Here is a 14,478-nt window from a genome sequence, read left to right on the forward strand (position 1 = left end):
TCGGAAGCCGATACACACGGTTCGACGCGCATCGAATACGCGTGACGATTTTTCGGAACGGAGGGGGTTAAATTGGCAAACCGTCCGTTTCAAACGGCTAATTATCGGATTAAGTCATACGTAATTCCCACATGCTAATGAAGGGAATGTATTTTTGCTGGAAGAACCGGGTGAACCATTCTGGATTAATTAAAAGAGAAATGAGAACCATTCGTTATTAACCCCTTAAGGAGGGAAAGAATTTTCGCACGCTCCCCGCTGTGGAGCATTTGACTTAACAAAGATGGCCAGAATTCCAATTGTCAAACGTAATTACAAACGAAAAGAGAGTTTTTTGTTGCAAGATCATTAAAACGAAGTGACAAATAAATATTAAATGAGTTGAGGCCACGTATACGATCGACTTGTCATAGCGGATAGATCCACTCTCCCTACTTAGGAGGCTAAATTTATTTCAAGTACTGAAATTAATATTAAACTGAATGTTAATATGGTCTAAATTTCACACTATTCTTCGAATAACAGAGAGGGTAAAGTCACAACGATTAAAATTGCATTAAGTTTTGCATAACTAATCAATGACACCTGGATACGTTCTATCGATTATGTCACTTTAAAGAGCCACGATCTATATTTAACATTATACTATATTATATATGTAGCGCCTAATTCCCTAAAATTCAATAGATAAATAATTTCAGAAAAACGAACGCTGCAGTTTAACGCGATATCGTGCTTTAAAGCATCGCGTTAAAGGCGCGAACCTTTCTGCCAGGGGGTATAAAACACAGACCAGGGAACAGGGGTTGAAACGTGTCCTCCATAGGAATAAGTTCGGAGCGTTCTTTTAGCCCATAAAGTGTCCGTCGCTATTTCGACAGGATTTGTTTAGTATTATCGAGACACGTGTGTGCGCGCGTGGCACGGATGGGCGTGCGGGAATATGCATTCGGGAAGAAACTCAGTCGTGTGTGAACTGCGGGATAAAGAACCTCCGGAGCAGTTGACTCAGGCGGAACACAGATTTTTCACGACGTTTCCACCGATATCGAGAATGTTCTCAGATTTCTCAACGAAACTTTGTAAAATTATCATAATGATCGTACCCTTGAAAACATGTTAATACTCCTATTATTTGATCGCTATTCTTGTCATACGAAATTTAATAAAATTTGAATACTGTTGGAGTTGATTTCTGTTTCTATGGATTTCCAGTATTTCTATACTTATTCAACTAAATATAAACCATAATTTAATAGAATATATTTCCTTATATAACATCACTGAATTCTAAAGCATCAAAAATTTTACCAACTACGATATGTTAACACAAGTTCACGTAGGATTCCACAGTTAGATTATACTGGAATCACTTATTTACACGCTTGTGTACCAAACAGAATGACTAAATGTCAAATACTCCCTTTGGATCTTACTGTCCCAAATAGAGGAGAAGGATTAGTGCGTTAGCGCCCTTTAGCTTGTGAACGTTCAAATGACATTTCCAGTCGACGTAATCACCAGAACAAGTGTGTTGAACATTTGGTTAAGGAATTTCAAACCATCCTGTACGCTCGACCACGATCTACTGTATCGTCAATCTACCACGCCTTCGTCTCTCCATCTTCCCGAATACCGTAGAACTTTACGGTTCTCTAAATTCCCGTACGGCAGATGCGTAACGATAATCATCATGGCCCCTCCATACCTCAACGGGTCAGATATCAAACTTACTGTCGCGTGAACAGTCTCCTGGCATATATACGAGGACTCGCAGGAATATTTTCTTACTCGAATATAGGTGTATATACATATATATATATATTCTTCCAACCCTATATTCACGGCGTGCTCCCCCGGGAGCCAATGGGGGACGTCTAGGCCTTTCATTTTCATCGGGCTTCTCTCGTCGGAGTCTTTTCAAGAGAGGAACAGGAGAAAAAACGAAGAGAGAGGGTAGCAAAAAAAAGAAGAGTCCACCGCGAAGAAAACCACACGAGAGAAGAGATATGATCGTTCTTCGACAACATACACTTAATCAGGCCGGCTTTATGTGGGAACCGACAAAGCTAAAGTGAAAGCCAGAGAGGAAGGACACTGGCTCAGACCCGAATCCGGAGAGAGACTTGGGAGGGTGGAAGGGGCGTACGAGCCAAGACCTTAATTTCCTGTAGCATTCCGGCTTATCTCTTTCGCGATTTATCGACCCACCCGAAATTTACACGCTTCCCAGCTAGAGAAACATCGGGACACTACCAGAACGTCCGTTTCCTGCTACCATGCACCTGAGAAGACGCGCCTAATTGCTCGGTTGTCGCCTTTTACCGAATCCCAACAGGGCAAATTCCAGTCCAATCGTGGAGACGAATACAGAGAGTTGTTTTTGGCTCGACGACTTGATTCAATTTTGTCAATTGGATTAGTTTTATGATTTGATTAATAGTAATTTCAACATATATTTTTAAAAATACATACAACAAGAGTGAACATTTGATATACCCATATTAAGGATAAATTGCTTCTTCAGACAAAATAAACAAGTTCTATTTATAAAAAACGACGAAACCATAAAAGTCGTTAAAGTCATCCCTTAAGAAATATTCCATGCATATCATCGACGTAAAAATTACTAATATCATACATTTGTACACACTAAACAAAAAAAAACTGTTTTATAAACATTCTATACAGAAACGATTTCTTTGTATTTTATGGCGCTCGTATTTTATCATTCAATCTCGTACAGGTTTTATTGAATAATTTTCTTCGCGGTGAAAATGGAACGAGGATAAATCAAAGATGAGTGTTCTTGATGATCATGCCGACGGCAATTTAATTAAAAATATCGGAAACGAAAGGATAACCGAGGTCGCTCGGACTGACCTATATCGCGGCTCTTCTACTTGTTCGGTCGCAGCACTCAAAATAAACAAGCCGCGTAATTTGAAATATAAACGCGACCGTTGAAGCAATACCGTTCGACGGATGAAACGTAGATGGGAATCTATTTTAACGAGGGCGGATGGTCCTCCATACAATACCCCGAAAATTCCTCCAGAGAAGAATCCAGAAATAGTTCAACCCAACAGATTGATTCGACGGAAAAGCGGCGGCAGCGTGAACTTGCAAGATCCGCGGATGGGTATTAAAAGATCAATCTGGAATCCTCCGGAATTATCGAGAACCCACGAATAACATTGGCACGTCCGATATTAAATTCCACCGTGAAAAATTGAACGAAGTTACTTTTCCTACCAGAACACGTCAACCATCCCGCCGTCGTCTCGGCTCCTTCCGACGAACACTGAAACGCTTGCACATTCCAAGCGTGCCCCCTGCGGAAGTTCGAAAACTATTTCTTCGACCATTGCCACGCGACGAGCTTCCGTTCAGCTTTGCGTTGCTTTACTACATCCCCTTTGAATCGTTCGACGTTTAAAAAAAGAGAAAGAAATACACTACCGGCCAAAAGTATGGTACCAGAGTTCATGATCAATGGAACCGTAACTCATTATTTTCTAACAATATAATAAAAGTTACGGAATCAGTACATTTACAAATGATTTCCAATCTATTTTTGTAGGTTACTTTTATCACATGTTTGTAGAATAATATTTTTCTCTTTTCTTAATTATCAGACCTGGTCCCATACTTTCGACCGGTAGTGTACATCGTCGCCCGAGTTCTTAACTCTGCCTTTGCAAGGATTTATGAGAGGGCTCTAGAATACGTGCAGTCTTGAAACAGTATGCATGAGATTAAACAGACCTAACATAGCATGGTGGCTGAAGACTACCTTAGATTATTCGACTATCAATGACGTAGGCTTGTTTCTGTGAAACACACGAGAGAAAGTTACAGTTTCTTGGGTTCATGATTGTTCCTGAGGGATCTGCCTACAGAGGGGAGCAGACAAGGTACTCTTCTGATAAGAAGACTGTGATGGACTGCCCAACACTTATCCCAGAATCTCAAAGAAACGTAGTTCTTGACACAAATCGAGGCCTCGAAACAAAAACTTTTACGGTATAATATTCCGTGTCCCTTCGTCACTCACGAAGCAGACGATAAATGAAAATACAGTCGACACGAAGGACCGAGTTTAATACAAACAGAACCGGTGGGAAGTCGCATTCTCTGACTACAGAGGGTGATGCGCGCCGTGTCGGACGTCGGATCGGAAAACATTTCCTCGCGACAGCCGACAAGAATCTAATAAGCCGGATACTACGACCGGCTCAAAGGAAAATGGAGTACGAAATAGCCCGTGTGTGTGCCAGAAAAGACACAGCGGGGACGGGACGGTCTCGCACATAACACGAAGCAGATGGAACGTACACTCGCGAAACATGACGCTCGATCGAGGCGGGAAAGAGGAGTCCCGGCTGCGAAAGTAAAAGGCATGCACACGCTGTTTTACCGTAGACGTGGAAAACGATGCTGGAAAACCCCTTTGACCTGTTACGTTCAAAATTACGTTTAAAGTAGCCAAACATTGAAGATTATTTAAATGTACATTGTACGTATAGTCGACTGTGTTTGTGCGTGTTTCTTTCTATTTATTAGATTAAATACTTTCTATTTACAAAATTAATTTAGCACATACAAAAATAGGAACTTTTTTGCCACATGTTGCGATTTTATTTGACTGTTAATGGGTTAATATTTAAACTGTCTACCGATATCTATTTTTCTTCTTGAGAATGAATAATTCGATTAGTCAGTGATGACTTATCGAGAAACATTAGCGAATTTTGTGACACTCGATTAGAATTAATCTGTACACCAGGACTAATATCGAGAGAATATGCTGAAGCATCATCAAATGGATCTATTATTTCGTACATATTTCGTGTGCTTTCTCGGAGAACTTGAACGGTCAACAGTCGCGCCAATTGCAAAACTTTCTAGAGCACTACACACCCTCGATCCTGTATTCTGTGTCGGTGAGGACAGTTTTTCGAATCTCCCCGTGAACGTTGCCAAGCCGACACGATCAATTCTACAGGTAGCACGTACGTAACACGGGATGAGGCGAAATAGAATTTCATTGGCAACTCGATTCCTGCTCCAGTCTCGTTACCTCGATGCCTCTCATCGCTTTATGCAAACAGCACAATACTTGTCAGCGAGACAGCACAGCCGGAAACGGAGGGCGGGAGATAGCTGTTATGACGTCGGACTGACGCGCAGTCTGACTGTTGACTCGGCAAATAGGAAAAGCGTACCTCGTAGGATCGACACAATAGGCTAGGTAACAATAAAAGTTACCCGAGGAAGATAATTACGGATTTTTATCCGTATTGGATGTGGGGGGGGGGGGAAGAAAGTAAATTGTTCGTGGGAATATGAAACGCATACATTCGATTTAGAAGATACGTTAGATAGGTGACATAGATACAGTTGATCAAAGAAATTCTATTGTTACAGGGGTATACAATAAGAAGTGTAATAAATGGTGAGAATTTAAAAAAGAAAGGATGAATAGAGAAGTAGAAATGGAATAGATATTATCGAATGAAAAGTAATTACATTTATAAAAGCACTAAAATTTTATAAGAATAAATGGATTATTTAAGCAACATAAAAATGAAGAAAAGTAGAAACATGAAAATGTGTAGTATATGGGAAACTAGAAAAAGTACAACAAAAATCGTAATATCGTTTTAATATTGTTTTATGATAGCAAGTTTGGAAAGTATTCCACTCGTTCGCAAGTGGAGGAAACTTTTTAAGAGCCGATAGACCCGGCTTCGAGGTGTCGCAAGTAGTACAACCGCACGATAAGTCAGTATAATACGTTTCCAGGCAACAAAAGACGAAGTACGACTAAAAATGTGTTTGTTTGATCGAAAATTTCGTGTGATTCTATCATAAATAAATTCCACTGTATTGTTTTTACAGAAAGTGATTCGTTTAATCAATGATATAAGTTCCATCAGTCGATATTACTCATACCATATTTTTCATACCATCTCCGAAAAATCTTTGTGGTACACAGACATCTCACCAACGAAGCACAAACTTTCCGTTCAACCCAATATAGAAGCTAAATCTTAAGCGAAAAAATGCATGAAAAAAGAAAGAAAGGATCCAAATTCTTTCTTCTGTCCCTCAAATCAATTTTTACGAATTACTATTGCAAGCAGTTAATAAAGTGTCAACGAGGTGCGCTGTAACGCAACGAGACATAGCTAAAACTGACAAGAAATGTATGAAAATGCGTGGAGAAAGTATCAGTAGAAGGTTGTGCACGAAAATAAAATTAAAGGATCATGTCGAGTAAGTCTCGACGTCCAATTCGTACGAATTTCGGCCACCCTTCGAGGGTCCCCTCGCACCCGGTAAGAACATTTCGGTTCGGGTACGGGATGAATGAAGATCAGGACGGCGCGATGGCAGAGAAACGGGAGTGTAACTCGATAAAATTGACCGAGTTATACGGCTGCATGAACGGCTCGGCTTTCCTGCGCCGTTTCTGCGCTGCTGTCCACCCAGCGTCACACAAATCTAATTCCTGTCCCTGATAACCGAACCCTGGCAGAATATTCTGCCGGGCTTGAACGATTCCTCCGAATATTCCGAGCGTCTACGTATCCTCGAGTCGTCGCGTCTCTGATCAAATAACTTAGCCTGTATAATGAAACAGTTTGTCAAGTGTTCCTTATAATCTTGCCCAATTTCTAGAATAGCCGTGATAAGAATACTCAAGACGATTCCGAAAGCAGATCTCTATAAATCTATACATATAATGGTTAACCCTGAACAAGTGTTGTACAATGCCGAAGGAACATACTTTAGATAAAATGAACGACTTTTAGAAAAACAGTTAGTGTTTGACTTAATAAATTGACAATCTTGTTATTTGTCAGACATACCAAGTAGTATGTAGTAAAAATCTCAAGTAACAAGCATAATTGGCGTTGGACCCGGCGTTCGGTTCAGATTCAGAATCAATCGATGTCCGAGCCCACCGGGCATCGAAGGGGAATTAATTTCGGCGACACACTGGTAATCTAGTTAGACCGTCCCGCCTACTTTGGAAAGCATAGAACGCACGTTACCCCTTATTTCCAGGGCACAGATTGCCCGGTGCCACGGCGTGTGAATTTAAATGCCCTCGAGGAAGCTCTACGCTGTGTCTCCGAACGAAATTTCCCGTGGCTCCTGAAAAGCTCGTTGAAAGAACTCGCTACCCTAGATTCTAAATAATGTTTGCCTTCGCCTGCCTCGTCGGGTGTACATTGTGAAATTTCCGAGAGCACAGGCGTGGTACAGTGTTCTACAGTGATTCAGAGTCTTTACTTCAGTCGGAATTACAAACACTGCTAAGAACGACAGACTTTCGTATTATTCGTTGGAATATTCGGTTATATTATTTTTAATTCTCGAACCACTACGGTAGACCAGAGTGGTTTCCTGTGAAATAATTCCTTGGAATGAATTAAACCGAGAGAAACCTAACAACTCCCACCAACACGAATCACTTTCGGACGCTGTGCCCAGGCACGAGCTGAAGACAAGAGAATTAAATTCCAGAAATATCATTACGGGTACGAAAAGTACCTGGAAAGACCGACCCACGACTCGGATATTTCAACTGCCTGGGAACGCTGTCCAACGCATTTTTCGTCGTCGTTCGGCCTCTACGCTTGCTTTACTCGCGCCTTCGGGCACGTTCGTCCTCTATGCCCGTTGCCATACTCTCGTCAGTCGCTTTCCAGGTCCGCGTAATTTATGAACTTTAATTAGCCAAGGGTGCCGTAGGGCAGACAAAGGGCCCTGCACTATCGTAACTAACCCCACCGCCATTTCTGTTTCATCCCCGAACCAGCCTCGACTTGCTTGTCCTTCTAGTCGCGAGAAGACGAGGGAAACTTTTCACAAGTCGTGTTTCATGCGCGTGTTCGATTTAACGTCGAATTTTCGCCACGAGCCGGGTTAACACTAGAACTACCAAGCAAGTCAAAATGACTTGCCAATACACTCTTACAACGATGATTAAAATTTTATAACAATACATTTTCTCAGATCTTTTGTAACTTTTAGTACGATACGACATTAAAGAAATTAGTTGATTTATAAATTTTCAAAAGTTTGCCATATTTTTCGATCGATCGAAAAAGATATGCGTTTATCGTTGGTAGTTCTAGTGTTAATGGCGATCGTTATTCTTTGGACGTTATCGTCTGGACCCCGCAGTCGGTGACCTTTTGTCCCGTGTCACAGCCTGTTGCTCCGAGCGATTTCGGGGTTCTCTCTCGTCTTGCGCGGAAAATATTCCGAATTTTCGGATACCCCTCTCGCGACGAGCGAATTTCGTGGATGCTTTCAACGGCACGGAAATCTAGCCGACGGCAACTCTCTGCATACGTGTCGAAATCGTCTTTTTGCTGAAGCTTCGTCGCAGGGTCGTGAGATCCTTGGAATATTCCGTTGGAGAAAAGAGCGTGTACACCGGGCAGGAAATAATATATTTCAGGCGATTTAATACGTGTCTACTGTATATCAATACCGCTTTGGGGAATTTCCAGCGATCGACGAAAATTCGTCGTACTAGTTCTTAATTGCTCTACCTCCACTAGTTTCTAAACTGAGAAAACTGAGTTTAAAGTTTATGGAGCTTAATATTACAGAAGCAGAAAAGTAGTGAAATAATCAAACACACGTGATCTGTTCTTCAATGTTTAAAACTTAGAAAGTTTGTCACGCTAATGAAAACGATACGTTCGTTAGGTCGTCAGTATTGGATTGATAAGTAAAGAAAGAGAAAAATAGACTTACCTGTAGCACCGATTTGTCGAAACTCGCTACGGCGGCAGAATGCGAAGAAGAAGGTGAAGGTGACGTCGATGTCGAAGAGGTTGAGGCCGAGGGGCTAGTGGTGATGACGGGGGTCGAGGGCGTCGAGGGGGCAGGGGTAGGTGCCAACCCCCGAGAGCCCCCTGCAGTTGCACCCGCCGCCCCCGGTGCAGCTCCTGCACTCCTCTCGACTTCTGCAACAAAAAGAAACGAAACATTACTGTGAATGCCAAGACGGTGTGTTATATGGTTTACTTAAATCACTTAATTCTATACAACACTGCACAATGTACAGATAGGAGCAAACTCGGCTTCCAGTAGGGGAAAAGGTGACGTAGAAGAAGGGCCTTCTAGCACTTGATAAATTTATTCCAAGTACTGAAACAAATGTTAAACCGAATGTTAATTTGGCATAAATTTCAGTAATTCCCGATACCAAGTGTTAAAAGGCCCTTCAATGCGCACTATGAACCCGTATTGAAAAATTAGTAGGATTAATAATTAAAAAAACCCAAACGTGACAAATTTAAGAATATAATACAAGCAAGTCATTGGGCATCCAATCGCTGAAAGGATTAAACACTCTGGTTAAAGACTATCCTAAATTAATCCACAAAGAAGAAGTTGGAAGTTTCATAAGTAGACGAAAAAAATGGTAGAAATAATGATGGATATTATAAAAGTCCGCCTACGAAACGGAGGTGATATTAACAAATCGTTGAAAAATTATTATAAAATTTCGCGATAGGCTTTAGTTTTGAAAAAATCGATTTCACAGGAGATTCGATTATGCGTCTGACCATTCGTTACTATTTCTACTATCTGTAGCCGTCGACGATATACATCACTATAAATATCAATCTCGTCAGCTTCTTATCGTGCCATTACACAGCCTTGTACAACTTTATAGAACATTTATTATAAAACCTTGTATAACTATAAGAAATATTTAATATTATGAAACTTCGTACTGCGAAGGAACAGATTATCATTAAAAACTGAGTCTAACCGCTTAACGTCAATTTTCGGGTGTGTATCACCAAGGATCGATATCCAGCCACTCCGCGAGAACGTGATGGATTGAATCGAGAACTATGCCAAGGTGCCTGTGTGTAAATTACGTATGATAGCCGTATTTAAAACCACGATGACCTACATTGACGACGAACAGAAGAGGGCCCCAGGGCGGACGAGCTCCGCCGGGACAGAACTTGTAATTTTCCGGTCGGACGGCAGCATTGTATTCTTTCTCACGCGCAGCGATAGATAATAAAAAATGAAAAGAAGTAAGAGAAGGAAGAACTCTGCCTGCAAGAAAGTCGCAGACGGAATGGAAAAAGAGGCACGTACCGACTGCGCCTGGCGGTCAATTCATTGAATGGGAAAGTAACTTTCATAGTTTATAAGTTTACCGGCCGCGGCCCTCTGTCTGCCTCGGAACGCGTCGCAGGAAGAGGAAAAATTGATATCGCAATGGTGTATCCCCCGGAGCGCCGGGAACGAATCTCCGAAGATGCGTTTAATATGCTCCGGCTCTAATGTAATTGAAAACTTTCCGCGGACGGTTCTGCTTTCACGACGATCGATTCGTGACTTCTAGAAGCTAACTGCGCGCGAAAAGTATATCAGTTACCTTTCTGATGTAATTGCTGGGGGATATGGATGGAAATAGTACGGTTGCCTCGGTGACTACAGAAATATCACGCAATATCCGCAGTCCAATGATGATTACGTGAGTCACAATCTCATTCTCGCAACTGTCCATTGACAAGTCTATTTATGAGGACAACTAAAGAGAGCTCAAATTTGATCCCGCCCCGGGTCAATAGACGTCGAACCCTCGGAGAGCTAATTTTACGATCTTCGATTAGTACATCTACCAACCTCTATAATTGAAACGCTGAAGCTATTGGTTCCTGTTTTTTTTCGTCACGAATTAATTTGTTCACCTAATACAACTTATTAATTTGACGTGAGCTGGAGCTATCACGTACGAGTTCAATGGTTAACCCGAATATTAATTCGGTAATTATTATCGGATTATTCGGTAAGAATTATCTTTGTCGAAATAATCACGGGACCCGTAAACATACGATGACATTCAATCGTATCTGATTTATGACCACTCCCCTCCTCGAATAATATCCGGGCACGTATCGTCAAAAGGAACGTATTTCCCGCGATCGAGATGAAAATGGTATTAAAACGCCCCTCGCAAGAACAAAGTCGGAAAGGTAGCCTGGTTTCTCCCCTGATACCGTTTCATTACTCCCGTTCCAGTGGCAGAAATTCTGAACTCTGTGTTCAGATGGATGGATTAATCTCGTTAACGGTTAGACGCCCGGAAGGCGGCCGGTATTATAAGCCAGACTGGCAATATCTATTACGCAGCCGTATAACTGTTGACTGTATACGCAATATCCCTGATAATAAATTATGCGCGCGGTCATGAAATTCGCTTTGGTTATTGCGACCGACGATGGGTTACAGTCTGCCAGGCTAAAGCATCCGCGAAGATCCGTAATAATTGGTTGAATATTGTACGCTGTTATAATACTATCGGAACTATTTATGAATATCAATAATTTATTCGAATGGTAGATTTTCCATTATTAACTGAAGTAATAATGAATATTATAATAGTAATGGTACATCCGAATACAGTAGAATTGTATTATTATTATCAGAATTAAACGTCCCGCAACTGTTCGATCAATTCGCGAGAACTTTGTTACATTTACAATAATTGAGAAATGTAATAACATATTAATATCGCTAATTGCAAAACTTTAGTTTCGATCGATTGATGCTTCAATTATTGCGTGAACGTTAAGTGCAGTGTTCATTAGTATATGCATTCCCTCTAGTAAAGAAATATGATTATTATTATTACTATAACGTCTTCGTTGTTTTAAGTACAAATTTCGAAAGATATAAAAGTTTATTAAGAACTAGATATATAGAAAGCGATCTGGAGAGCAGAGGGAACGATAAATTAAATGTCTATATTAAATCGATAAAATCGCAGTTCCGCTGTTAAAATTTTATCATCGATCTCAGCCTTTCAGCGACCGACACAACTATCCGAGCGACTAGTTGTCTCTCAAGATCGAGACTTATACACGAACACCCCATTGTGAAATCCAGTTTTACGAAAGTCATTATATTTTTATTCCCCAGGATTTCACGTTCTAGAGAGTAACGGACCGGGGCATTATCTTAACAACCGGGAGCGCAGACTCGTTTTATTGTTGAATTTCGTTACACTTTTAACTGCAGTCAGCAGCCAAAGAGGACCGAACCAGAGAGAGAGAAACGGTGGAAAACTGAGAGAATTCGAAGGTGAGACGGGGGCGAGGGGAACGACAGAAACTCGTTTGCTCGTATAATTACTCATGGAGCCGCGGAACTTTCACGGACGAAGAAATATTTCCCAGCCGCGGCAATACATCTTAATCCATTCCTTGAACTCCACGAAACAGTTTCCTCGCGACGAAGAACGTTTTAGGTGACGCCTTGCGACTAGTGTCGCAGTTAGACGAGAAAGAAAATAGTCGCACTAATAACCTGGAACTTCCACAGTCGAAATGAAACCCAAAATTTATTCCACTAGCCCAATTTGTGCGCTCGGACCAGATGTTCGTCGTAAATGTAAATTACTTGAGCGTCTTACAAGGTTTTCAGACATTTTATGGTGTACTTTACACTTTACGCGCTTAAACCATACGATGTTTATGTCGAGTATACTCGTTATGAAAAGATAGTACTTTTTGTTTAATGACGAGTATAACAAAAAATTTGCATATGCTATTTAAAATAAAATTTAAGTAAAATATAAAACATACTCGTAATTTTAACACATTTTAAAATATTTTAGGACAAAAAAGAAAACATACAAAGAAACAAAAATCATTTGAAAAAAAAAAAGAAATATGCTTAATGTAAAACATGACAACTAGAACTAACCCTGTATTATTAGGTCTTTGAAGCAATTAATGCCATGGCGAATATATCAGGATAAGTGAGTGTGGAAAGATCATGATTGATCATATTCTAAGGATACAGATAAATCTACCAGCTCGATGCTTTCGAACAGTAAATCCACATGCTTCTGACAGACTTGTCGAAGTGGTTCCAGTTACCTGCCCCATCTTTCACTTGAAAAGAGAGGCGAAGGTATCGGTAATAATATACGGGACACTTCATACTGCAATCCACGTCTGAGGTTCCTAGCGATCCTATAATTTCAACCTGTATTTATTACCCACTAAACATAGTTTCGATACATTTGAAGAATACGTTACTTGATATAGCGATGCCCGGTGGAACAACACGTTTAGAACGAAACGATTAATCGTATTCGAAAGGTATAAATAAACGGAATAACTAAATCTATCGCGGGTCAATACCCTCGAGCGGTGAACACAAGCGCTTTTGACGGAATTGTGGCTGTGGTTCCAGTTACCTATTCCACTACACATACAACAAGAACCGCAGAAGTGTTGGTAATAGGATATAAGGCTTCGTCGCACATTCTTCATCTTAGACTCCAAGCAAACGTATAATAAGCTTTACAGTTCTAGCTAAATACACCTACTTTAACTGAAACTTTTCAACCGTATAGTACTCCCCTAGTTCGTTTCATAAATTCAAAAACTTCTGCAAATTTCAGACAACTAAAAAATATACAAAAGTTAGTATTAATATATATGTTTCTCATTCCACGGTATAAACTGTGAGTTTCTGTACGGTTAAGGGGGTAAATGAACAGCGGAACCAATGTCAAAGAATTTATAGGCTGGCACGAAAGTCCGTGACGTGCCGTACGTTCGTGCACCTGTGCACCAAGCCGGATGGTAACAAACTTCCTAACAGGTAAGACACAGGACTTGTTCCGATGTGCCTCGCGAAGTTCTATGATAAGTTGGCCCGGCTGCTAAGTCCTTCCCGTGTACCGGAGTTGGGGATAGTCCCTCTCCCCCACCGAAACTAGTCGGGCAACTTGAGTTACACACTAAATACATAATAACAATGCTCGTATAAAGCCTGTCTACCGAGCCAGTATCTTCTCCGCCTCGCGCGCCACACGTTAGATTATGCTAATCGAGAAGGAAATCCGGGGTGTGTGGCGGGAGGAAACAGAACGCATGAACACCGCTTAAAATTCACCTCGGCTTTTATTCTTTAAGGGGTTTAGGAGATGACGCAGAGTTATACGTGACTCGTGTCGCAAGGTGATATTTTTCCACGGCGGGAGGAGTTAAAGAAACATGAATTCGTGCGAGATATAAGATAGAAAATGGTGAAGATTTTCACGGTGAATTTTTATTTTAATTCGTATCATCATTTGGGGAAGATTCGAGTAAAAAATCAGTCGAAGGTGAAGAACTTGGGTACTGTGTTTTCGAGGAGAATTCAGTTTAACGTTACACCCCTGCCCAAGCAGACATGTATTGTATGGACTTGTCATGCACAAAAGTTCTATCATCATTTACTGAAGAATATCTCAGTAATTATTAGTTTTAGAAAACAAATATTACACATTAGAATACAAAAACTCAAAGTCACCTTCATATCTCGATAAAAAAGAGAAACATCAAAAAATTAATTAACACGTTGTATGACCCGCTCGATATCAAACAACGTTCGTTTTTAACATTTCTTTGTGCAACAAGT

The 14,478-nt window shown here is 40.8% G+C and overlaps 1 protein-coding gene across 1 annotated transcript in view; it reads right to left on the bottom strand.

Moving 5' to 3' along the window:
* The window catches only part of LOC107188916 (dystrophin-like), a 164,127-nt gene that overhangs the window by 79,144 nt on the left and 70,505 nt on the right, over window positions 1-14,478 (bottom strand). The window contains exon 30 of the mRNA XM_015577313.1: window positions 8,785-8,996. Within this exon, the coding sequence (XP_015432799.1) occupies window positions 8,785-8,996 (212 nt within the window). The remainder of the gene's footprint in view (window positions 1-8,784; window positions 8,997-14,478) is intronic.

Source organism: Dufourea novaeangliae, unplaced genomic scaffold, assembly GCF_001272555.1.
Source record: "Dufourea novaeangliae isolate 0120121106 unplaced genomic scaffold, ASM127255v1 scaffold125, whole genome shotgun sequence".
Lineage (NCBI taxonomy): Eukaryota > Metazoa > Arthropoda > Insecta > Hymenoptera > Halictidae > Dufourea > Dufourea novaeangliae.